Source organism: Nerophis ophidion, linkage group LG09, assembly GCF_033978795.1.
Source record: "Nerophis ophidion isolate RoL-2023_Sa linkage group LG09, RoL_Noph_v1.0, whole genome shotgun sequence".
In the NCBI taxonomy this organism is placed as follows: Eukaryota; Metazoa; Chordata; class Actinopteri; order Syngnathiformes; family Syngnathidae; genus Nerophis; species Nerophis ophidion.
Window position 1 is genome coordinate 45,864,964 of NC_084619.1, and position 27,092 is coordinate 45,892,055.

Sequence of the window (27,092 nt, forward strand, 5' to 3'; positions counted from 1 at the left end):
ACAGGTGATTAGATAACAAGGCCCACCTTGGCTATCTACGCACCTGTCGCTGTCTTCGAGGCCGGTCCTGGCAACACCCCGTTTCGTGGCAGGCCCGCAGGCCCCCTCCACAGTTGTCAACAATAGTACCACAGAAAACATACTTTTGTCACCATTGCCATTAATCCGAATTAATCAACATTTGAAAGTGTCATTAATCTGACTTAAAACAATTGTTGCTTGACATCACAAGTGTTAATCAATGTTAATTCAAGATAACAAGAAAAAGAAGAAAATAATTACTTTCAGGTGAAAATGTTTTCGATTATGTTTTCAATTTAGTCTCATTAAATTATTTTTTAATAGTAAAACTGAAAACCATTTGTGGTCTTAGCTTTATTAGTACACTAAATACATGTGCATATCCTCTTAAAGCTCTGAAAAGATGATCACCTTCTGTTTTGCTTTAAGATGTTTTTGAGCTTTGATATGTAAACCTTTGGCCCTGTGATGAGGTGGTGACTTGTTCAGGGTGTACGCCTCCTTCCACCCGATTGTAGCTGAGATAGGCACCAGCACCCCCCCCCCCCCCCCACCCTCCCCACGACCCCAAAGGGAATAAGCGGTAGAAATGGATGGATGGATGGATATGTAAACCTCTATAGTGGCAATCATATCATGTATTGTATGCATTCAAAATAATCGAATGAAACAATTAATTGGTTGTAAAATAATTACATAGTAGATATGAGTGTCCCGATAGGATATCGAAATGAGTCTGATATGAGCAAAAACAACAAAAACAAGTATGGGATTATATCAATTTGCATGAAAAATCACTGATATAAGAGCTCCTATAGAAGCAATCCTGCAACTAAACAGCCTCCAATAAACACGCAAGGTTGATATTTTCTTGTATTTTATTGAAGTAATTTACTAAATCGACTTCTCCCGGTAAAACTTTTTCACTTCCAATACTACACCCATATTGGGGGCTTAAGTATTGGTCAATACAGATTTTAATCGAATACGATATCAGCAAAAATCATACATACTTTTAAGAATTGGTAGTGTAGAATGTTAGAAAAGGTTTGATCAAGTAAAATTAGTCCAACTGACAAAGGTAGGTATGAAAAACTCGTACCTATTTATTATTAACCGTCTGGAATGGAACTGATTTATTTGTATATAGCACTTTTCTCTAGGGTTAGTGCGTTTGCCTCACAATACGAAGTTCCTGCAGTCCTGGGTTCAAATCCAGGCTCGGGATCTTTCTGTGTGGAGTTTGCATGTTCTCCCCGTGAATGCGTGGGTTCCCTCCGGGTACTCCGGCTTCCTCCCACCTCCAAAGACATGCACCTGGGGATAGGTTGATTGGCAACACTAAATTGGCCCTAGTGTGTGAATGTGAGTGTGAATGTTGTCTGTCTGTCTGTGTTGGCCCTGCGATGAGGTGGCGACTTGTCCAGGGTGTACCCCGCCTTCCGCCCGATTGTAGCTGAGATAGGCGCCAGCGCCCCCCGCGACCCCGAAAGGGAATAAGCGGTAGAAAATGGATGGATGGATGGACTTTTCTCTAGAGACTCAAAGCGCTTTATATAGTGAAACCCATTATCTACATATTTAAGCTCCATTTAAACCAGTGTGGTTGGCACTGGGAGCAGGTGGGTAAAATGTCTTGCCCAAGGACTCAACATCAGTGGCTAGGATGGCGGAAGTGGGGATCGAACCTGGAACCCACAGTTGCTGGAACAGCCATTCTACCAACCAAGCCATGCCGTCCCAATACCGACTTAATTACGTTCCTAAGGTTGAATGATGTGGACACGTTTGTTATTGAATACTTTTTAAAATCTAAAAGCTTCTGCCTTGGAAGCATTGTATTTGTAAGTAATATGCATTTATAACTATTTTGTACGTGTTTATATTGACAAACATGCTGTTTTAGACTGCAATGTTCTTCAATTAAGGTCACTTGTATGTCTACCTTGTGTGCTATTGTATGCTTAGCCCCTGTGTATTCTGATAGCTCCTAGTAGCCTACCATGTATATATTTTGTAAGTGACTTGACTAAAATTCAAGAAAAGACCAACCTTGTGTGTTTAGATGTGGATTTAGATGTTAACTGGCAGTCCAGCTTTGCATATTTCACCACATATTACTTACACTTACAAAAGGCCCGATTTACTACAGTTTTGTGAGTACTAAATCATGTGCAAACTGATAGCACACGCAAAGCTGATCTACCAAACGTGTGCATAGTTGATTGCGTCTGTTAAGTGAGAAGAATAAGGCTTGCTATTCATTTTGCTTCATTCTTCATTATTATGTAAAATACATAATGATAATCAAAACTGACACAATACTGGGAGGTGAAGATGCAAATATAATTATTTAGCACACGGAAAGTGATTTATCAACACTCATCACTATTTTTGGAGCAATATTTATAGCGTTTTATTTAGCACGTGTCAAAAAGTCGCGCTATGTGCAGGATCAGTGCTGCTGTTGCACAGACAGATGACGGACAGACGAGAATCCTCAGGCCTACGTGAGTGTTTGGACCAACAGAACTAAAATATATTATACATATCGTCTCGTCAGCAATTTCCTTTGATAATTCTATATCTGCTGGATGATTTTAGGGTCTGGTTAAAAGGAATTTAATTAATGCGTTTTGGTGTCTACTGGTATTTTTTTTTTTTTTTTGTATTATTATTTTTTTGTATTATTTGTTTTTTTGTTTTTTTTTTAGGAAATATATTACTATAGTATATCTCCTCCATCAAAAGACGTCTTTCATTTAGCATTTTCTTGTATTCATTCCAGATGTTCATATGTGTTGGTGATGCAATCCACAGCGTTACAAACAGAATTAAGTGTCAGTGTACATGTTTCTGTTGTCTAGATTGCGATTGCGGCTGGTTCAACACATTGTACACAAGTAGGAGCATGATAACGTGAATGTGCAAACAATTATCAAGTTGTGGTAAAAGCCCTGCATGCACGTAAAATCTTAATTTAAATAAGGCGTCTGCACCACTTTTCAATCGCACATGCAGTGTTAGTAGATCACACGCAGCACATGCTATTTTGTTTTTTGCACACGCTGTCTAACACGTGGTATTTGGATCCAAATAAATCAGTCCCTAGTCTCTAAGGCAGAAGCATATTAGTAAGTATCCAGTAACAAACGTGCCCGCATCATTCAACTTACTCCATTATGATATTAGCTCTTGAATTATTGTGACCACTAGGTGTTGCCAAAACAATTAGTGTACCACAACACTTCAACTTAAAGACAGCGTAAGTCCATTCCAGACGGTTAATAATTAATAGGTAAGTGTTTTTATACCTACCATTGTTTTCTGTTAGACTAATTTTTATCAAACTCTTTCTAACATTCCACACGACAAAATTATTAAAGTAAGTACAATTTCTGCTGATATCGTATTGGATCACTACCAGTATCGGCCAATACTCAAGGCTACGATATTGTTATCGTATCGGAAGTGAAAAACGTATGTAATGAATACAGATTGCTCATACTTTCAGAAACATTTGTGAAGGGTGGCAAGGGTGTTCAAGGTGAACAGATAAGGGGTTACTTTTGGCGATAGAAAGAAAAGAAAAGAAGCCCAAATAGATATTTTATTTATTAATAACTAATCTATAACATAGAGGGCGGCATGGTGTAGTGCGTGTAGCGGCCGTGCCAGAAACCTGAGGCTTGCAGGTTTTCATCCTGCCTCTTACCATCCAAATCGCTGCCGTTGTGTCCTTGAGCAGGACACTTCACCCTGGCCCCCGGTGCCACTCACACTGGTGATGAATGATGAATGAATAATAGGTGGTGGTCAGAGTGGACATAGGTGCAAACTGGCAGCCACGCTCCCGTCAGTCTACCCCTGGGTAGCTGTGGCTACAAAAATAGCTTACCACCACCAGGTGTGAATGATTGATGGGTTCTCACTTCTCTGTGAAGCGCTTTGAGTGTCTAGAAAAGCACTATACAAATCTAATCAATTATTATTATTATATATTCATTTACTTATTAGGGTGAAGCAGGCCCTGGAGGCCCAACTGGACCAAGAGTGAGTGGAGACTGAATGACTTCAAACCATGTTGCCGTGACAGCACTCAAAATGTTTATTGTTGGATCAATATGTCAATAATGAAATGGATGTGAATTGTTCTGTCATAGGGCCCTCCAGGTCCAACTGGTGAGCCGGGAAAGGCTAAAATCCACAATAATGAAAATGTACGGTATTCTTTCAATAATATATCATTGTACTTAGTATGTTTATTGTTTGTGTGTTGTTTATTTCATACGCTAATTCATATCTCCCAAACAGGATATTCGCAACATACCACTGATGGTGAGACACTGTGACACCAAAATCATCTTGTGTAGGATTCTATCTGTGTAATATGTATGACTTTAAGGGCCCACCTGGACTACCTGGACCTCCAGGGACACCTGGGCTCAATGGGGCAAAGGTAAACTATATTTTAGAGAGAGTAAATAATAACAAGTGTGTTTCAGTTGGAGGTCATTGTGGACTTAAACTGTCTTTAATTCCTAATTGTGCCAAAAATTTAAATTTTTTTGTTGAATTTTCTCCTCTAAACTCTTGTTAACACATGCTGCCACTTGTGGCACTCTTATATGTCGTAGTTTTAAGTAATGTAATTTGTGCCAATGATGTATCGCAGCTTTAAATGTAAGTGTGTCCCGATCCCGGTTGGTCTATCGAGCAGCTGCTTTGGTAGCAGGCACCTTTGTAGGTTTTTTCCAAACACCGTAGTAAAGATACTGGCATTTTAGGTGGCTGATAAAGTTTGATGTGTTGTTGGTGTTTTTAACCTGCTTGTTCTTGGTGACTCTCCTGGTCTGCAGTCCAATAAAGGAGCTTCTGTTTATACTGTGATAAGATTCCCGCAAACCCTTGACACCTGACTTAAATTGGCTGTTCCCAGCCATTGCTGCACGTTCAGCAAGTTCAATCTGGCTCTCCCAGGTGACAGTCAGTTCCGACAGAAACTCCTGTTTGGTTGACTCTGTTGTTAAGATTACATGTATGCGGAGTAAAGTGTTTGTAATGTTGGCTGCCGTCTTCTGAGTTCGACTTGGCGCTGTCAGTCATGGGCGATTGTAAGGATTCTGAGTTTTCCTGTCGAGCTCGGCAGAGAAAAGCAATTGCTTTCTCGAAGGCGAAAGGATGATTACCATCTGCTTTGTCTGGAAATAATGTTATACACGTTTATGAATAGTCAAATATAAATAAGTGTTGTCTTTGTCATGTAGCGTAACCATTACTCACACTGACATTACTCTTTTTAAAATAAGAGAGTACGTCATGCTGCTGTTTCATTCTTTTTTTATTGGTTACATTTTTCTATCTGGAAGGTGATGACAAAACATGTTAGCTATTATTTACATTACCTGGGAATACTGAAAAGTTAGCAATTAAATAATAAACAAGTGACCATTCTAGAATTAAGATGGCTTAACTCAAAATACATGCTTTCTAAATATGGATATAAACAAACGGCGAGACGCTATAAATGAGCAATATTCTTGGCAACATACTCAATAGATTGTCTGCTTGCTAGTGTCATCCTCTCTACCTACTCTGTCTCTGTCTCTCCCTCCCACTCCCACACTCAAGAGATGATGAAGAAAGTCAGATGGCACTGTGTTGTGCTTTCAAAATAAAAGCATTTTGAATGTTCTATCACCTAAAAAACTTTGGCACAATAAAAACTACACCTGCGACACATAACATCCATGAAAATCAACTTTCTTGTAAAATATTACGCACAAATGCATTTTAATAATACAGTACAGGAACTCATATATATATATATATATGTATATATATATATATATATATATTAGGGGTGTGGGAAAAAAATCGATTCAAATACGAATCGAATCGAATACGTTGTGCGAATCAGAATCGATCCTCTTTTTTTTTTTTAATCGCTATTTAAAAAAAAATGTTTTTTTTTTTTATTTGTTTTTTTTTAATCAATCCAACAAACCACTACACAGCAATACCATAACAATGCAATCCAATTCCAAAACCAAACCTGACCCAGCAACACTCGGAATTGCAATAAACAGAGCAATTGAGGAGACACAAACACGACACAGAACAAACCAAAAGTAGTGAAACAAAATTGAATATTATCAACAACAGTATCAATATTAGTTATAATTTTAGCATAGCAATGATTAAAAATCCCTCATTGACATTATCATTAGACATTTATAAACATTTTTAAAAAAGAACAATAGTGTCACAGTTTTGATTGATTGATTGATTGATACTTTTATTAGTAGATTGCACAGTTCAGTACATATTCCGTACAATCGACCACTAAATGGTAACACCTGAATAAGTTTTTCAACTTGTTTAAGTCGGGGTCCACGTTAATCAATTCATGGTAAGTGGCTTACACTTGCATCACATCTTAAAAGCTTGACAACACACTGTTTCCAATGTTTTCACAAAGATAAAATAAGTCATATTTTTGGTTCGTTAATAGTTCAAACAAATTTACATTATTGCAATCAGTTGATAAAACATTGTCCTTTATAATTATAAAAGCTTTTTAAAAAATCTACTACTTTGCTAGCATGTCAGCAGACATGCTAGCAGAGGTAGATCCTGCTGAAATCCTATGTATTGAATGAATACAGAATCCTTTTGAATCGGAAAAACATCGTTTTTGAATTGAGAATCGAATAAAAAAAATCGATAAATTATCGAATCGTGACCCCAAGAATCGATATTGAATCGAATCGTGGGACACCGAAAGATTCGCAGTCCTAATATATATATATATATATATATAGCCTATACAAATAACACATCTGTGCATAGAAAATGTGAATATACAACTACCATTCAAATTATCACAATGTATAAATGTGAATACAAAATGATTTTACCTTACCTGGGGTGTGTTCACCTAAATTGGACTATTCAACAAATGTTGCTACATTTCCTTCGAATCAATTTGTGTAGTTCTTCAGTAGGTGTGACTCCAGTCCAGTCAGGTTTGTGGCATATGATAGTAATGTTGACGATTAGCTTTTTAAAATTGCGAGCAAACAAACAGCGGCTCGCAATGAAGAATCAGTTTTCGTCGTTCACTTAAGAGCCGTTCAAAAATTCCAACTCGTTTGTGAACATCAGGTTTGGGAGGACGTCAGAAACATATTGAAAACATGTTCAACAAGAACATAAGTAAGTACGGAAACTCTAGCTCTTCAAGGTGAAATAAAAAATAATGCAATCAGACATGTTCGGCACTGTAAACCCAAATGTTTCTGAGTACTTACAGTATGTGTCAGTGAATTTAGAGAGTTAAATGCAGTAAAAGGGCGAGTCAAAAGTCAGTGCTATCAACATGTTGTCAGGTAGTGAGGTTTACACAAGTACAAACCCCGTTTCCATAGGAGTTGGGTAATTGTGTTAGATGTAAATATAAACGAAATACAATGATACTCAGTTGAATATGCTACAAAGACAACATATTTGATGTTCAAACTGATAAACATTTTATTTTTGCAAAAAATCATTAACTTTAGAATTTGAATCCAGCAACACGTGATAAAGAAGTTGGGAATGGTGGCAGTAAATACTGATAAAGTTGAGGAATGCTCATCAAACACTTATATGCAACATCCCACAGGTGTGCAGGCTAGTTTTAACAGTTGGGTCCCATGATTGGGTATAAAAGCAGCTTCCATGAAATGCTAAGTAATTCAAAAACAAGGATGGGGTGAGGGTCACCACTTTGTAAGCAAATTGTCGAAGAGTTTTAGAACAACATTTCTCAACGAGCTATTGCAAGTCATTTAGGGATTTTACCATCTACGGTCCGTAAAATCATCAAAAAGTTTAGAGAATCTGGAGAAATCCCTACACGTAAGTGATGATATTACGGACTTTTGATCCCACAGGCGGTACTCCATCAAAAACCGACATCAGTGTGTAAAGCAGGGGTCGGGAACCTTTTTGGCTGAGAGAGCCATACAAGCCAAATATTTAAAAAAGTAGTTCCGTGAGAGCCATATAATATTTTTTTAAGACTGAATACAACTAAATGCGTGCATTTTTAAGTTGGACCTATATTTTTAGAGTATAATAAGTATGTTATTCTTTTTAATAACACTGTTATTCTGAAGCTAACCAACAATAAATAAAATACTTCGTACCATTAATGCGACTTCTTGAACAGGTGCGGTAGAAACCGGATGGATGGATTAAAATTCATGAGAATGTTTTCTATTTTGAACGTTATTTTTGACACTGTAATTACCAGCGGAATTATTCATTAGTTATCCTGTTAAGCAATGTCAGCTAAGATTTATCTGAGAGCCAGATGCAGTCATCAAAAGAGCCGCTGGTTCCCTACCCCTGGTGTAAAGGATATCACCACATGAGCTCAGGAACACTGTCAGTAACTACAGTTGGTCGCTACATCTGTAACTTCAAGTTAAAACTCTACTACGCAAAGCCAAACCCATTTATCAACAATATCCTGAAACGCCGCCAGCTTGGCTGGGCCCGAGCTCACCTAAGATGGACTGATGCAAAGTGGAAAGGTGTTCTGTGGTCTGACGAGTCCACATTTCAAATTATATTTGGAAACAGAGGACGTGGTGTCCTCCAGAACAAAGAGGAAAATAACCATTCGGATTGTTATAGGCGCAAAGTTCAAAAGCCAGCATCTTTGATGGTGTATTAGTGCCCAAGGTATGGGTAACTTACACATCTGTGAAGGCACCATTAATGCTGAAAGGTCCATACAGGTTTTGGAGCAACATATGTTGTCATCCAAGCAACGTTATCATGGACGCCCCTGCTTATTTTAGCACGACAAGTGTTATAACAGCGTGGCTTCATAAAAAATGAGTGCGGGTACTTTCCTGGCCCGCCTGCAGTCCAGACCTGTCTCCCATCAAAAATGTGTGGCGCATTATGAAGTGTAAATTCGACAGCGGAGACCCCGGACTGTTGAACGACTAAAGCTCAACATAAAACAAGAATGGGAAAGAATTCCACTTTCAAAGCTTCAACAATTAGTTTCCTCAGTTCCCAAACGTTTTTGAGTGTTGTTAAAAGAAAAGGTGATGTAACACAGTGGTGAACATGTCCTTTCCCAACTACTTTGGCACGTGTTGCAGCCATGAAATTCTAAGTTAATTATTATTTGCAAAAAAAAAAAAGTTTATGAGTTTGAACATCAAATATCTTGTCTTTGTAGTGCATTCAATTGAAAATGGGTTGAAAAGGATTTGCAAATTCCGTTTATATTTACATCTAACACAATTTCCCAACTCATATGGAAACGGGGTTTGTACTATCGCACAGCCACACTGGCTGACATCCATAACACTTGTACCATAAACCTTACTTTGAGTCTGAATCACAACACCAATATAATTGCCTAGCCCCTAAGTACACTGATAGAGAGTCTACTTCACTGCCCAAATCAAGCGTCATGTAATGAGGTTTTCACACCTACTATCAGATAGACACACTAACTAAAATTGTTACATTCAGAAAGTAAAACCACCCAAGCATGGATGTCTTTCAGCCTCAAACAAATAACAAGAAATTAATTTCTCTGATTGATGATATATTTGCATACAGTAGTTACTAATCTACTTTTGATGTTTTGTCAGGGTGAGGTTGGCCTTCCAGGTCCTTCAGGCCTTGATGGGGAAAAAGTAAGTTTCTTGGCTTACAGATATAAATTATTTGTAAAATAAAAATCATAATTTAGATCTGATATCCGATATCCTGTCCTCTTCAGGGGCCAAGGGGAAAGCCTGGGGAACCTGGTCCTCCAGGCCTATCTGGTCCTGAAGGTCCCAGAGGAGAGGGTGGTGTCATGGGGTTCCCAGGACCCAAGGGAGAAAAGGGAGACATGGGTCCTTCTGGATCACCGGTGAGTGACTATTTTTGACTCCAAATTATGCAATGTGTCTTGTGAGGAGAAATTACAAGTTCATCCATTATACCTACCATTATTTGAACATTCCACACTACAAAACAACAAAAGTATGCATGATTCATACTGATCCATCCATTTCTACCGCTTATTCCCTTTTGGATCGCGGGGGGCACTGGCGCCTATCTCAGCTACAATCGGGCGGAAGGCGGTGTACACCCCGGACAAGTCGCCATCTCATCGCAGGGCCAACACAGATAGACAGACAACATTCACACTCACATTCACACAGTAGGGCCAATTTAGTGTTACCAATCAACCTATCCCCAGGTGCATGTCTTTGGAAGTGGGAGGAAGCCGGAGTACCTCATATTGTGAGGCAGACGCACTAACCCCTCTGCCACCGTGAAGCCCGATTCATACTGATATTGTATCAAATATCATTATCGGCCAATACTCAAGACACCAATATCAGTGTCGCATTGGAAGCGAAAAAGATGCATTGAGATACCACTAATTAATAAAGTCCTGCATTTATTTACTCTCATTCAACATTTCAATATTTAGTTTTTTTTGTCCGAGAATTTTATTGGTGAAAAACTTGTTTTTTTTTGTTTTTTTTTATAGTTTTAGCTGCTTACACAAAACTTGATCAGTTTTATGTTTTGCATTTTGTTGTTTTTGTTCCAAAGACATGCACCTGGGGATAGGTTGATTGGCAACACTAAATTGGCCCTAGTGTGTGAATGTGAGTGTGAATGTTGTCTGTCTATCTGTGTGGGCCCTGCGATGAAGTGGCGACCTGCCCAGGGTGTACCCTGCCTTCCGCTCTATTGTAGCTGAGATAGGGGCCAGCACCCCCCGCGACCCCGAACGGGATAAGCGGTAGAAAATGGATGGATGTTTTTGTTGTTACTGTACTGTAACCCATGTGTTTTGCAATGGATTTTAGTTTGCTTGTTTGTGGGCAGCATTGCGTCCATAAGAAGAATTACACTAGTAAATAAATCTATTGAGAATACTTCTTTGAATTTACCTTAGGTATTTTGATGTCCTTTCATAAACTCAAAATATCAGTATTATATGTTTTTTTTTTCACTTTAGATACAAACTAAAATATTGTGGCAAAATTCCCTTCCCTACCAAAGATCAACTCTTTAGTCCCTGAATTAAAGTGCTCAACATTTATCCTCTTAAATACTGTATCTCCCCGTCCTTGTTCTGTAGGGTTTAGATGGCCCTACTGGTGAAAAGGGAGCTACAGGGTCCCTTGGCCCTATTGGATTACCTGGCACAATGGTATGCAATGGTGCCCCTCAGGCTGCATTTTTCTTGGTGTATTTTTATTTTGTATTATTTTGATGCTTGTGACAAGGCGTGCTGGCCCATGTACAATCTACTTGCTTGATTTCTTTGCTGTGTATTTCATATTTTTGGATATTTGTCAGTTCCTTTTAAGAATTTGCGATCTCGCAATCACGCAAATTTAACCATACATGCGAATTATACACGACCATGCAACGTTGTCCAATGCCCGCAGCTTACCCACATATTTTGGCCAATCAGCTTCATTTTCACAAAAAAAATGTGTGCACTCAAGCACGCACATCAACTGTCTAATTAAAACTTATGTTTGTGTATCAGGGTGACCAAAACAGATTCTCATTTGCAATGCTGACCTAGCAAAGAGGCAGCATTTGCATGTTAGAGATGTTGAAGTTGATGCTCGTCTCTCATCGTCTTGCAACAAAAATCAGCTCTATAGACCGCTCTCAGTTCAAAAATACTCTTAGACTATGTTTACACTGCAGGCCAAATGACTCTTTACACTGCAAGTAAAATTAGATTTTCATCAGACTCCAGTGTAATCGCAACTTGGTCAAAAATTCAACCAGGAACTTGCCAGAAGCTCTTGGATGGCTACCAAGATCGCCTTATGAAACTTGCCAAGGGACATGTAATCAAATATTAACATTGCTGTATGTATACTTTTGACCCTGCAGGTTTGGTCACATTTTCAGTAGACCCATAACAAATTCATAAAAGAATTGTAGAAAGTATTGGAAACTCAAGACAGCCATGACATCATGTTCTTTACAAGTGTATGTAAACTTTTGATTGTGACTGTATGTGATACCAGCTAATTTCATATCCAGTATCGCCAATTCTTTAGGCTCTAATCTCAATACTGTAAAAAGATGAATCTTGACACCTCTAATGTAGTCCTTGCTAAAAAATAAAAAAGTATACTTTTAACAAGAGCTGCTGATAAATAAGGCAGAATTTATTGCATTATCATTAATAAATATTGGGAATAGGCTCCAGCCCCCAGGTACCCCAAGAGTAACAAGCGGTAGAGAATGGATGATGTCCAGGGTCACTTTTGTGTTGAACTTTATATTTCACCTTCAAAACTATTTAACTTGCTAAGTTTGTAAAACCTCTGATGCGTGCACTTAATTTTTCAATTTGATAAAATGCACAGGCCCCCAATGTGTCCCCAATGTGGCCTCCACCTCACTTGCATGCACACTCCGATAAAGTAAAAATAAAAGTTGAATATGAGGAAGTGGCTACTACTAAAAATAATAATAAAAGTTACAACATCTTTAAAGATAGTGTTTTTTACGTGAAAGTAAATTAAAGTAATATAACGTGTGATGAATGAATATAGTGTAATGGATTTGGGATTGTTGTAATCTTTTAATGGCTGTTATGGCTGTTTAAAGGCCTACTGAAACCCACTACTACCAACCACGCAGTCTGATAGTTTATATATCAATGAGAAAATATTAACATTGCAACACATGCCAATACGGCCGGTTTAGTTTACTAAATTACAATTTTAAATTTCCCGCAGAGTTTCTTGTTGAAAACGTCGCGGAATGATGACGCGTGCGCGTGACGTCACGGACTGTAGAGGAAATATTAGCGCAGCACCATTTGCGGCTAAAAGTCCCCTTTTTTCATTGCGCAATTAAACAGTATTCTGGACATCTGTGTTGCTGAATCTTTTGCAATTTGTTCAATTAATAATGGAGAAGTCAAAGTAGAAATATGGAGGTGGGAAGCTTTAGCCTTTAGCCACACAAACACACGGCGTTTCCTTGTTTAAAATTCCCGGAGGTGGAGCTTTACTATGGATCAGAGCGGTCAAGCGAACATGGTTCCCGACCACTTGTCAATCAGCAGGTTTGGGTGAGAAAATTATGGTAAAAAGTCGCCTCTTACCGGAGATCATCTGAGCTTGCGCCGTCCACATGCAGCTGCCGTCGACTTACCTCAGAGACTGTCGTCAAGACACCCGTGGACACACCCCTCCGACTATCAGGTACTATTTAATCTCACTAAAACACTAGCAACACAATAGACAGATTAGGGATTTCCCAGAATTATCCTAGTAAATGTGTCTAAAAACATCTGAATCCGTCCCAATGCAATCGCCTTTTTTTTTAACTTTATTTATTTATTTATTTTTCTAGTCCTTCGCTATCAATATCATCATCCACAAATCTTTCATCCTCGCTCAAATTAATGGGGAAATTATCGTTTTCTCGGTCCGAATAGCTCTTGCTGCTAGAGGCTCCCATTATAAACGATGTGAGGACGTGAGGAACCCTCACCCTTGTGACGTCATCGGCTGCGACTTCCGTTAAAGGCAAGGCTTTTTCATTAGCGACCAAAAGTTGCGAACTTTATCGTCGATGTTCTCTTCTAAATCCTTTCAGAAAAAATATGGCAATATCGCGAAATGATCAAGTATGACATAGAATGGACCTGCTTACATGTAAGCAAATGCGCCACAGCGTCAATCCCAGTCTCTGAAAAATCAGAACTTCTTTGGAATGAAAATATATATTTATATATTACATATAGTCTATTATTTGCGCACTATTGACAAACCGGATGTTATGATGAAATATCCATTTCTGCTGGCGACTATGTCTTGACGTAGCTCGCCCAAAGCTGGTGAAAAAAATCACATTCAGCTCACATTCAGGACGCATTGCGCTGAGACTCGAGTTACATTTGAAGAGATCATATTCCAATCGGTTTCAGGGCTACCTCGAGTTGTGGCCTGAATCTAATGCCAAAAGATCAGCTTTGAAGCACTTTGGAGTGTTTAGACTGGCAAAGAAATTCAGATCACTTAAGGGCAAAAAATCAGATTTGGTGTGTAGTGTAAACGGGGCCTTAATCACGTGTATGTAAATTTGTTGGAACATAAATGAATGTTTAAGATGGATGAACACTTCAAGTGTAAAACATCCACTGATAATGTCTGCAACTTGTGAACGACAGAACAGACAACGGACAACAAGAAAGACTTTGGTTCCAATTTTTTTGTAATAATAATTAATTATTACTGTCATTAGTTATAGTTAATTACGACAGTGCAGTAATTTAGCAATGAGCCCTGAGTATGTGCTTTTACTGTCATAAAGAGTCTACTTTTAAGTCTGTGCGGTATACAACTGGTAAAACATCATAGTATTTGTTTTTCAATTTTTTGCAAGCTTGTGCTTTTGTGGTTAAGGCTTAAAGGAACACTTAAAAAATATTAATGACAAATTCATAAAATCACTAGTTTATTCAATGTTATTTGGTGTTATAGCCCGCCACAATCACAAAAAAAGCAAGTGAAATCCTGGAGTGACTAAAGGTGTCTCTCGTCCCTTCTTTTACCAGGGTATGAAGGGTGAACCCGGAGAAGGAGGAAGGTCAGAGATGGTATGTGTTATCTGAGCAATGTATTTTTCTGTCAATTTTACTTTCTAGAGAAAACAATTTAACTGATCAATACCTCAAACCTACGTTTGTTTTTTTTAGCTTCATGGTCCTCCAGGTCCCCCAGGACCAGTCGGCCCAGCAGTAAGTCAAAAGTGCTATTGATCCCTTTTCAACATGTAGATTTTTAGACCAACATTTAATTTCATGTCAGAACAAAAATCAAACATCCACAATAAGTTTATAAATACTTTGAAGACCTATATAAAAGTCCATGAAAAATAAAAGTCAAAGGTAAATGGCAACAATAACTCATGGAAAATTCCCAGGCCAGAATTAAGGTTTTACAATGGCCTTCCCAAAGTCCTGACTAAAACGTGTGGGCAATGCTGAAGAAACACGTCTGTGTCAGAAAACCAACAAATTTAGCTGAACTGCACTCAAGAGGAGTGGTCAAATATTCAACCAGGAACTTGCTAGAAGCTTGTGGATGGCTACCAAAAGCGCCTTATTGCCTTATTGAACTTTATATTTCACCTTCAAAACTATTTAACTTGCTAGGCTTGTAAAACCTCGGATGTGTGCACTTAATTTTTCAATTTGATAAAATGTATACAGTGAGTGTAGCATCAAATACTGTTTACTTAATTTTTTTACATATATTGAACTTTTATTAGTTAGAATTAGGGTTGCCCGTAAATTTCCAGCAATTTTCCGGAAATTTACCACGGGAAGTTAAGCTTGGGAAGTTTGGAAATATTGACAATTTTTTCATTTTTCAAAGTTGACACCGTCCATGGGAATTAATGGGAATATATGGGAATTATAAAGAATTAACGGGAATTAATATAAATTAACAGGAAATGGGGTAATTAAGGTAATTTATATTAACCATTAAATACAGACATAAATATAAACATGTTGTGGTCATAATAAGCAGACATGCATGCAAACGTTTGTAATACAAACTTATTTTTGTGAGCAGAACTTCATCAAACATCAAAAAACATCAATGTTGATTGGATAAAATAAATGATGCCCCCCCCCAGAAAGTCCCATTCAAAATGTATAATGAAAGCCTTTAAGTAAGCTTCTCAAGCCTCTGTGTCAGAGTTATTAGTTGATGAACCCCATGCTGCAGAGAAGGAGGCATGCATTTAATGGGAAAACATGATTTAATTTAAATAATAGAACAAGAACAAACAAAACGCGCGCACATGAGCGGAATAACAAACTAAGGGTCTTTAGCATAGAAGTTAGCAAGAAACAAAAAAAGGACCTAGCGTGGAAGCTAGCGGGTAGCAAACAGGAAAAACTGGAAATGGCAAATGCTAACAAACAGTTTACCGCTACGACGACCAGGACAAAATGTAGCACGACAGGTAGTAGCTGTAACAAAACGACACGTAGCACGATAAGAGTGACATGTGGCAACGACAATACAATGATCCAGCAACTGACACAAGACAAAGCAGGTACAAATAGGAGCGGGCTGATTGGCAACAAGTGTGGCCAGGTGCCAATCAGCCGCAGCTGAGGAGAAACACAACACTCAGGGAACAGGACAGGAAGCTGACAAAATAAGAGCACTAGACAGGAACTAAGGGCAGGAAATACTAAACACACAGAGGAGAAACTAAAACACAAACAAACTGTCAGTGGCAAGCCTGACACTGTTTTTTCCTTTATTCTTGTAAAACACTAATGCAATGCCACACAGATATAAATAGTCAGCTAAACAATTGGAGTAGTCTTTAAAAATAATTTACTGATGGACAAATGAATAGAAATAAGCTAGATGGATAAACGAACACTCAATCAGCATGCTGAATCAAACTATAAACTACATTCTTGTATGACAACAGAATGGCTAGCAGAACAGAAGACAGAGGAAACTACACGTTTTGATTTAATATTTGTTAGTTTAACTTTACAGATCACAAAAAAGGTACATCGGCTCGCTAACATTGTTAGCATAAATGAATGGGATTTAACATGGAAAAAATTAGCATCACAGCTAATGGAGAAATATTTTCGGTTCACTATGAGACCGTGGTGGTACATAAACCAAGCTAGCCAAAGATATTGGCCCCAAAATAATTTAACAAGTACAGGAACAGCTAGCTACCTTGAGTGGAAGTCTGCTGGAGTAGCCTCGGCCTACAGTTACTAGCTAGCTTGAGTGGAAGTCTGCTGGAGTAGTCTACAGTCATACACTAACAAACAGTTGTAGCTCTATTAAACTTAAATCCCATAGATCAAATATATTTACCCCAGTAATATCATCAAAACTTACCTGACTGAATGATGTCCTTGGGCTCAAATACTAGTGTGGCCTCAATAGCCCTGCTGTAGTGTGTAGCATGCTGGGAATGATCTGTGCATGTGATGGAAGAACGCTCTGCACATGTGATGGAGGAATGCACCGTGTGGGGTTGAAATTCAACAGAATTTGCAAAAAATGAGGTTGTTTTAGCTAATAATCATGCTTGCAAGATCTTGCATGTTGCATTCAATGTTTATTCCCGTTTATTCCCGTTAATTTTAATGGAAAGTTTCCAACTTTGAATATTCCGGAAAGTTTGCAACCCTAGTTAGAATGCAAATATTAAATGTATTATTCTAAGTTTTGATGAATGTAACATCAGGAATCATCAAGGGCAGTAATTACTTGTTTTTTCCATTAGTTGTCCAAACTGTGGCAGTGTTTACTTTCCCTTCCCATTTTCTCAGTAACCAAATGACTTGTAGTGCTTTGATTGGTTAATATTTGTACTTTTGTAATTATTTACTTGATTTTTTTAGGGATCACAGGGACATTCAGGGCCAAAGGTGAAGTATCTTTTACATTTAATGTTATACATAAATGCCTATAATAATATAGAGAACCTATTCCCTTCTGTTTTAAATGGCTACACATTAAACAATGTCTGTCTCTCAGGGAGAGCCAGGCATCGGCTTTAGGGGAGAAAAGGGAGCGACAGGTCAGAAGGGTGACAAAGGAGACAGAGGCCATCTAGGACTGCCTGTAAGTGCAAAGAAGTTTGACACATCTTTTTTGACAACATTTTAGTTTGTTAACAGCATCTATTTAAACTGCATTGATCTCATCACTTGATATTAATGGAAAATATTTCTCAGTTGCACTCAGAATACTTCAAACTCTTATTTTAGGGCTTGCGCCTAATTATTCTACGTAACTAATTCTCGTTTTCTTTTTTGTACAATATTAATCATATACGGGAGAGTGACGTAACCATGAAACTTTGTCACACAAAACACTGTTAAACGAGAAACACCTGTATTAATAATGATGGATCAGATTTCAATAGCTCTTTTGTTGAGACTCAAAACACTTAACATTGAGAAGTGAGAACCCACCCACCATTCATTCACTCGACATTCACACGTGACTGGTGGTAAGCTAAATGTATAGTCACAGCTGCCCTGCAATAGACTAACACAAACATGGCTGCCACCACCAAACATTCCCACACCAGTGTGAGTGGCACTGTGAGCAAGGTAGGTGAAGGACACAACACAATGACGAGGAAGGCTTGAGCTAGATATATACCAATACCACGAACCCTCAAAAACTTGGACGCCCGCTCTACCATATGAGCGAGGCCGTAGTGAAAATTATTAGTTGATATCTTACCTTATTCACAGTTCTGTTAGTTTACTGGAAGTTCATGAACACGACTGAACATTTAATTTACAATGAAAACTGAATAATGTTGAGTACAACTGCTTTTTCTGTAATTACAAACCCCGTTTCCCGATGAGTTGGGAAATTATGTTAAATATAAATCTAAACAGAATACAATGATTTGCAAATAATTTTCAACCAATATTCATTTGAATATGCTACAAAGACAACATATTTGATTTTCAAACTGATAAACTTTTTTTTTTTTGCAAATAATCATTAACTTTAGAATTTGATGCCAGCAACACGTGACAAAGAAGTTGGGAAAGGTGGCAATAAATACTGATAAAGTTGAGGAATGCTCATCAAACACTTATTTGGAACATCCCACAGGTGTGCAGGCTAATTGGGAACAGGTAGGATCCATGATTGGGTATAAAAACAGCTTCCCAAAAATTGCTCTGTCTTTCACAAGAAAGGATGGGGCGAGGTACACCCCTTTGGCCAGAACTACGTGAGCAAATAGTCAAACAGTTTAAGAACAACGTTTCTCAAAGTGCAATTGCAAGAAATTTAAGGATTTCAACATCTACGGTCCATAATATCATCAAGAGGTTCAGAGAATCTGGAGAAATCACTCCACGTAAGTGGCATGGCCGGAAACCAACACTGAATGACCGTGACCTTCGATCCCTCAGACGGCACTGTATCAAAATCCGACATCAATCTCTAAAGGATATCACCACATCGGCTCAGGAACACTTCAGAATTCCACTGTCACTAAATACAGTTTGTCGCTACATCTATAAGTGCAAGTTAAAGCTCTACTATGCAAAGCAAAAGCCATTTATCAAGAACATCCAGAAACGCCGCCGGCTTCTCTGGGCCCGAGATCATCTAAGATGGACTGATGCAAAGTGGAAAAGTGTTCTGTGGTATGACGAGTCCACATTTCAAATGGTTTTTGGAAATATTCAACAACGTGTCATTCGGACCAAAGGGGAAGCGAACCATCCAGACTGTTATCGACGCAAAGTTCAAAAGCCAGCATCTGGGATGGTATGCGGGTCCATTAGTGCCCAAGGCATGGGTAAATTACACATCTTAACACCATTAATGCTGAAAGGTACATACAGGTTTTGAAACAACATATGCTGCCATCTAAGTGCCGTCTTTTTCATGGACGCCCCTGCTTATTTCAGCAAGACAATGCCAAGCCACATTCAGCATGTGATACAACAGCATGGCTTCGTAAAAAAAGAGTGCGGGTATTTTCCTGGCCCGCCTGCAGTCCAGACCTGTCTCCCATCGAAAATGTGTGACGCATTATGAAGCGTAAAATACGACAGCGGAGACCCCAAACTGTTGAACGACTGAAGCTCTACATAAAACAAGAATGGGAAAGAACTCCACTTTCAAATCTTCAACAATTAGTTTCTTCAGTTCCCAAATGTTTATTGAGTGTTGTTAAAAGAAAAGGTGATGTAACACAGTGGTGAACATGCCCTTTCCCAACTACTTTGGCACGTGTTGCAGCCATGAAATTCCAAGTTAATTATTATTTGCAAAAAAAAATAAAATAAAGTTTATAAGTTTGAAGATCAAATATGTTGTCTTTGTAATGCATTCAATTGAATATGGGTTAATAATGATTTGCAAATCATTGTATTTCGTTTATATTTACATCTAACACAATTTCCCAATTTATATGGAAAAGGGTTTTGTAATAGTATATGTCGTTTAAAATAGTATTTCATGTTTGGGTGGTTTCACATTAGTGAATTAAATTGTGTTTTTGGATTTCTATTTTTCTCCTTTACAAAACTTGTGTATTGCATGCAGTTTCTTCTGGGTATTAATATTTCTACAAATAGTCTAAATCAGGGGTGTCCAAAGTGCAGAACAAAGAGCATTTTAAGCCCAAAACTTCTTTCTAAATTGGCCTTCTGCGTATTATTACAAATTCGGATTAGGATGTAGGATGTTTTATGCTGCTGATTCATCCATGAGTGAGATCGGCTGATACTGATCACATGTGTTAAAGCGGAACTGTACTTGTTTTTTTATTTATTTTGCGCATCGTTCACAATCCCTACGAGAGACGAGAATAAAATAAGGTTTTTTTTTTTTCTTTGTCATTTTTAAAATCGGTTTGTTCTTGGTGGCTACAAAGCAGCTAAGAGGAGCAATCCATTCTGCCTATAAATCACTTTGAAAATGCATTTAAAAAAAAGTCAACAATACTTAATTCCTTAACCTGTATAATATAACCACGCTACAGTGACATTGTTTTTGTAAGAGCGAACACTAGGAACTGTTTATCTAGCGTAGGAACACACCAACTTACAACGGCATGCTACAGCATTAGCCATAAGCTAGCTTTGGCAAGATGTAAGCTTTTGAGTTTGTAATACACAACACAATGCGTTTAGACACCACTTTTTACTGACTAAATATAATGAATAATTGTATTACAGGATCTGTAAATTATTAGCCCAAATTTCATGTTTTCTTTGCACACAGCTAGCTCAACAGTGTAATAACAGGCATGTGATGCATGTACTGTATGATCAATATTTTAGTGACTCAGTCGATAGACAGTTTGTTTCAAGCTAGCTGAGAAGTTTTTTCAAGTTGTTTTTTTGGGCAAGCACTCCATTTATGTCAGCATAGCCTGGCTCCAAGTTTCACATTTATACCGCCAAGTCACATCAGTACTGATTCTCTCAGCTTCCGTCTAATCCAATGTTTTCCCCTCTGTTCTCGCTCACTTCTATAAGCAGCAGGTCATTCTCTGTATATTCAGGTTCAAGAAGATAAGGTTGTGAATCCTCTTTTGTCCAAAAATAGTTGTCGATGTCATTCGTTACCGAGTCTGACATAATTAGAGGAAATTTGCGTTTTTTTCCAGAAGTAGGAACACACATTTGTTGCAGGAAGTCAGAAGTGCGCTGCTATGGAAACGGAAATAAATGCGCTGAGGAAGAAGTTCAAGTAATGCATAAAATGGCCAAAATATCCTTAATATTGAACATATTACATATTGTTATGATCGTGTCTGTTACCACATTATATTTATACTTGCATTAAGTATATAAAATGTGAGATGGAGGGTTTTGAAGTTGTTTTAGAGGGCTTTAATGGCTACAACGAAGACTCTCATTAGCTGTATTTTGCAAGTGATTTTTTTAATCATCTTTAGAAGCCTAACAAAAAAAAAGATGCGTTGTCTTTTTCTCAAATGATTGTGATTGATAGACATCCCAAAAAAAGTGCAGTTCCCTTTTAACTGTATTGTATTTGCATATGGTAAGTGTTGGTAAAAAGGTTATAGTATTGATACAATTTGTAATCTAGTTCCTTATTGTTTTTTATTATATATAATTGTAAAAACAAAGTAAGTACACAATAACAAAACAAAAGTAAAAGCTGTCATGATCCGTGGCCGGATCATGTTTTGTTTAGTTATGTTCTGTTAGTTTTGGACTCCTTTAGTTCCTGTTTTGTGCACCTCTGGGTTTGTTTTGGTTTCCATGGTGATTAATTGGGTTCACCTGCCTCTGGTTAGTGGTCGGCACGCTCACCTGCTATCGACAACTAATCAGAGAGCTATTTATTCACCTTTCTCGCCACACTCAGTCTGGCTTCATTGTTTGCTATACGCAACGTGTTACCTTGGTATTTCTCGGCTCCTAGTTTATGACTCCTGCGCTAAGTGGTTATCTGACACGCTTCCATCTACATATCATGTGTTAATTCAAGCAAGCTTACAGGCTAGCTTAGCGATTAACTTCTCTTTTTGTCTGCTCCTGCTTGTTTTTACTCTGTGTGTAACATGTTTAGCGTTAGCCAACGGACCAAAAAAAAAAAAGTATCAGCTAGAGGGAATCGTTTTTTGTGAGCTGCTTTGAAAGGCCTCAATTGGCATTGGTGAATCACCAAGGGTGCTGTAAAAAATATTCATATCTAAATCTATCCAATATTTTAAAGAAACAATTTTTAAAAATATGTTTTTTGGCCATATCTGCGCTCACTCTGCGCATATACATCATACGGCAGCCAAAAGTGGAGCATTTGTAACCTTGTTTGAGAAGGTTTTAGTATAATTAAACAATATTTTGTGATAATCGGTTCTCTTGAGAATTGTGTTGATTTGGGAAACAATTTTGAATCAAATCGTCACCCCAAAAATCTAAATCGAATTGAATTGTTAATTGGTAAGATTAACTTCCTAGTAAAAAATACCTAGTAAAAAATACAATGAATTCATTATTAAAGATTCTTATGGTAGATGGTCCACTTATTTCTTTTGTCAACTGTAACACAAAGCTAGATAGATGTTTTATCAGATAGCTTGGCAGTTATTGACTTACATTCGACCGCTTTTAGCATCTTTAATGTACAAAGTATTTCAAAATGGTCCGCATCTTTTCTTTTTTATTTATGCAGCCCTGCGTGGAAAAAGTTTGGACACCCCTTGGTGAAAAACTTTTAGTCTAATTACACAAACATCAACATTGAAAGTGACAGTTTTCACATATTGTTGGTATTTTAAAAATATACAGTGTTCCCATACTGTGGTCTCAGTATTTCACAGATTTTAAAGTACTATTGAATACTTTGAGATTTTACTAGCCATTAAATATTCCTGGTTAAAATTATGGTTTAAGTTAGGTGTGCACCATTTTTTTTTTTTACATCAGAACTGCAATTCTTATTCATCCAGATTCTAAATTAATTTTTAAATTTCAAAAGTCAATTTAAAAAAATATATACAAACAATTTTAAATAACAATCATTTTTTTAAATAAACTCCATGCAGCGAGGAGGAGCTTTTCTAACAACTTATTACCTTAGTTTAGTGAAACCTCGGTTCTTGTGCGATCCACTTTTCCTATGGTTGGGTTTTTGCAAGATTTTTTCGTCCCGGTTTTGTATACCATCTCATTTGTCATACAGGCAAACATTGTCCAAAATAAGAATATAACGCGTTGCTGACTCAATTATTTTCTTTTTAAAAACATGTTTTGTGTTTACAATTTAGGCTGTCTAGAACACATTAAAATAATTTCCTCCTGGTAGATTCCATCAGTTTTTGTCAGACTCTGTCTATGTCAGACCATTTGGAAGGGATTACTAATGAAAACCAAGGTACCACTGTATAAATAGATAAATGGAATGGATACTGATTCTACCTTTAGTATAAAAACTAGTAATGTTTAGATGGATCTGCCCACACCTAGGATATACCTGATAAAAGTTACTAACACTTCCTGTGACTCACCTACCAGCACCACCAGCACCTTTACCTCCACGATTTATGATCACCATGTGAATGATGTTGAGGTCACAGCTTCACTCACCCCACAACCTCCCAATGTCACCCCCCTCCCCCCAAACCCCACCTTCCTTCCATCTCCCCAACACTTCTGCTCTTTAACTGCGTACAACGCTATCCAGGGGGCACATGGGTTAGACGGCAGACCCGGTCCAGTGGTGAGTGGCGGAAAAGGTCATGTTTCGGCGCCCCTTGCCTCCCTCCTACTCCTTCCTCCTCTGTCCCCTGCAAGCTTGCTTGATGTCTATGTCTTGTCTGGTTGTTTTCCTGCTGTCTTGTGCTTACGCTGTCTCAGTTTTTGCTCCAGGAGTTCTTGCGAGCACGGGACTGTTCTGGATTGGGTTTGTAGGGATGCAGTCAACTTTATCTACAAAGCACATTTAAAATTTACCACAGGGGTAGCCAAAGTGCTGTACAATGGGCAGGTTAAAAGATAATACGAACAGCGAGCAAACAACACAACACAAACAGAACATGATAAAAAATAAATAAATAAAACATAAAAACAGGTTCACAGCAGGTGTATAATGGGGCCCCATTGCAGGATGGATATCACTTAGTGTTAAAAGCAAAGGAATAAAAGTATGTTTTTAAGAGAGATTTAAAAACAGGAAGAGAGGAGGCTTGTCTAACACTCAGAGGTAGGTCGTTCCAGAGCTTGGGAGCAGCAGCAGAAGCGAAAGCTCTGTCACCTCTAAGAAGCAGCTGATCGGCTGATCTTAGGGATCGAGTGGGGCAGTAAGGCTGAAGGAGGTCGGAGAGATATGTTGGTGCGAGTTTGTTTAGACATTTAAAAACAAATAGAAGGAGTTTAAAATTGATTCGATAACGCAGTGGTTTTTTAAACTTCCTTCTGCAACACAATGGCAGCTATTTACCGTGTACTATTTACGAACGGGCCCCACTACAGGGAACAGCATGATTGTGTTTATATTGCTATGGTAACTGATATGCAGCGCTTTTGGCAATATACACATGCTATTTATCGACTTAACCGTAAGAACATCAGCTAAAACCGTGAACTATATTTAGAAAAACAGAAAACAATCAAACCACTTAAATGGTCGGATGGAAGGGTTTAAGTGTCGGCTCTGGCTAAGCCCCCAAAGGACATTTACAGAATTTTCCTAAAGGTGCTAATTTAATACATTGCCGGTGTGCTTTGAACCCCAGTCTGAGGTTAAGAAGATGCACCTGAGATAAATGTTCAGCTTCATGGCAAAGGTTATGAATATTTATCCATCCATCCATCCATTTTCTACCGCGTATTCCCTCTCGGGGTCGCAGGGGGCGCTGGCGCCTATCTCAGCTACAATCGGGCGGAAGGCGGGGTACAACCTGGACAAGTCGCCACCTCATCGCAGGGCCAACACAGATAGACAGACAACATTCACACTCACATTCACACAGTAGGGCCAATTTAGTGTTGCCAATCAACCTATCCCCAGGTGCATCTCTTTGGAAGTGGGAGGAAGCCGGAGTACCCGGAGGGAACCCACGCATTCACGGGGAGAACATGCAAACTCCACACAGAAAGATCCCGAGCCTGGATTTGAACCCAGGACTGCAGGAACTTCGTATTGTGAAGCAGACGCACTAACCCAAATGACTGATATTATGTGAATATAAACACGAACACAATGATAGGACGTACTACATTATCGGGGAACTGTACCGAACAACTTCATGTACAAGCCGTGACCGTTTAACACCATTTATGTCAAGGTGTTCGCTTGACTTTAATGTTACAATTTACTGCCAAATATACAAATAAATCCATCATATCAATCACAAAAACTGATTTCATGTTTTCATTACGGGACATTGTGTTTATAATTTTCATAGAAAAGGAATTGATTGCATCCACAAAGTGTACTTTTGGACCTGACTTCCAGTCGTTATAACAGTGCCCAATGTTGCTTTAGAATTTGAACACACCTATTTGACCATGTAAATCTTGAATCCCTATCCTGGCCAGTACCTCTGTACCAGTCGTAGGTTTTGAAAGATTGCATTCCTGAGAAGACCAGCATGTGGAGATGCTAATGCTGCATGTTATGTCATGTCTTACATTTCTTCTTCAACACATTCTATACAATCCAAGCGCCGAATGAATGATACAAGCTCTTCCTCTTCCATACGTACTGCAATCAACTGCAGCTGTTGACAAGTGATTAATTTCCCCCTTTTTTTAACAGTCCGGGTAGTACTTCAACAAGCTTTGTGCTTTATGTGTGATGAGTGATTAACATAAAGCACATGAAGTACAATCAATTTTATAGCACTGTAATAGTAGGAAGCTTGTTGATGTACTGATTGGACATTTTTCTTGTGTAGTTCGTTTTGCTGCCCTGTTCTTATTTTGTTTTCGTGTTTCAAGGGTCTAATTGGACCAGCAGGTGTACCAGGACCAGCAGGACCAAAGGGAGAGGGAGTGAGTTCATTTCAATTTTCCTTCTACATTTTAACTCATTCATGTCGACGCTGTTAATGTTGACAACCATCAAAGTCGGCCAACTCATTGAGTCGTTGACTTACAGTACATGGTTAACCACCTTTGTCCAAATACAATTTGAGACTTGAAGGGGTTAATCATTTCTTCGAAAAATCGGTCCATTTATGTCAATATGTGTTTTTGTATTATTACTTACATTATTATCACTCATGTGTCAAAGCAGATTTTTTTTGTCGAAACCAACTAAAAAAGCATTTGGAGCGTACAGACCTCCACAGGCCCTAGTTGTAGAAATTCAGACGATGATCCAGATCAGCCTCAAAATGTAATAATATCTTGTTACATATCACGTTTCTGACATTTCCTGAAATGTGGCCATAACTTTTTCAGCATTGTTTATAGTGGGATAAAAGAAACGTAATGAACCCTCTTGTCAGTCATCCACTGTCTCTGTGGGTGGCGGCGGGGTCGCTAGCTTAGAAACACAGAGGTTGAGGCTCGTTACCAAAACGTGCATAAATGAGTGGAAATGATCCGCACCAGCTTTAAATTTTGATCCTTTGTTTCTTATCCCGCTTCAGACATTTCAGGCTGCACAAGAAATCGATTTTAAATTGAAGTCTGATTAAAAGAACATTATTAAATCAATTTGTCTCCATATCAAGTCTTGCACTTTCAAACCAGTCTCCTCGTTCTTTGTCCCTTCCACTCCTGTCTGCATAAATATATATGGTGTTCCTCTCTCATACACACATTAGTGTTTCACAATTATAAAATGATTTATTGCCACAGATAAACTAACAAATGCAGATTTAGTGCTCCCGTGTTTGCCGTGGTTCATAAACAAATGATATTCTTAGTGTGGCGGATATATCATGAACGCGCTTCACAACACTCCTCCTGCACACCTACTTTGGCGGAATATAAGATGCAGCTAAATGGTTCTGGGGTGACAATTTTGTGACTG

The 27,092-nt window shown here is 38.3% G+C and overlaps 1 protein-coding gene across 1 annotated transcript in view; it reads left to right on the forward strand.

Moving 5' to 3' along the window:
* Window positions 1-27,092, forward strand: part of col13a1 (collagen, type XIII, alpha 1) — a 151,158-nt gene that overhangs the window by 75,878 nt on the left and 48,188 nt on the right. Inside the window, exons 21-33 of the mRNA XM_061911054.1 lie at window positions 4,039-4,074; window positions 4,185-4,241; window positions 4,336-4,359; window positions 4,427-4,480; window positions 9,687-9,731; window positions 9,818-9,952; window positions 11,183-11,254; window positions 14,645-14,686; window positions 14,786-14,827; window positions 17,489-17,515; window positions 17,625-17,711; window positions 23,793-23,828; window positions 26,051-26,104. Of these exons, the coding sequence (XP_061767038.1) occupies window positions 4,039-4,074; window positions 4,185-4,241; window positions 4,336-4,359; window positions 4,427-4,480; window positions 9,687-9,731; window positions 9,818-9,952; window positions 11,183-11,254; window positions 14,645-14,686; window positions 14,786-14,827; window positions 17,489-17,515; window positions 17,625-17,711; window positions 23,793-23,828; window positions 26,051-26,104 (711 nt within the window). The remainder of the gene's footprint in view (window positions 1-4,038; window positions 4,075-4,184; window positions 4,242-4,335; window positions 4,360-4,426; window positions 4,481-9,686; window positions 9,732-9,817; window positions 9,953-11,182; window positions 11,255-14,644; window positions 14,687-14,785; window positions 14,828-17,488; window positions 17,516-17,624; window positions 17,712-23,792; window positions 23,829-26,050; window positions 26,105-27,092) is intronic.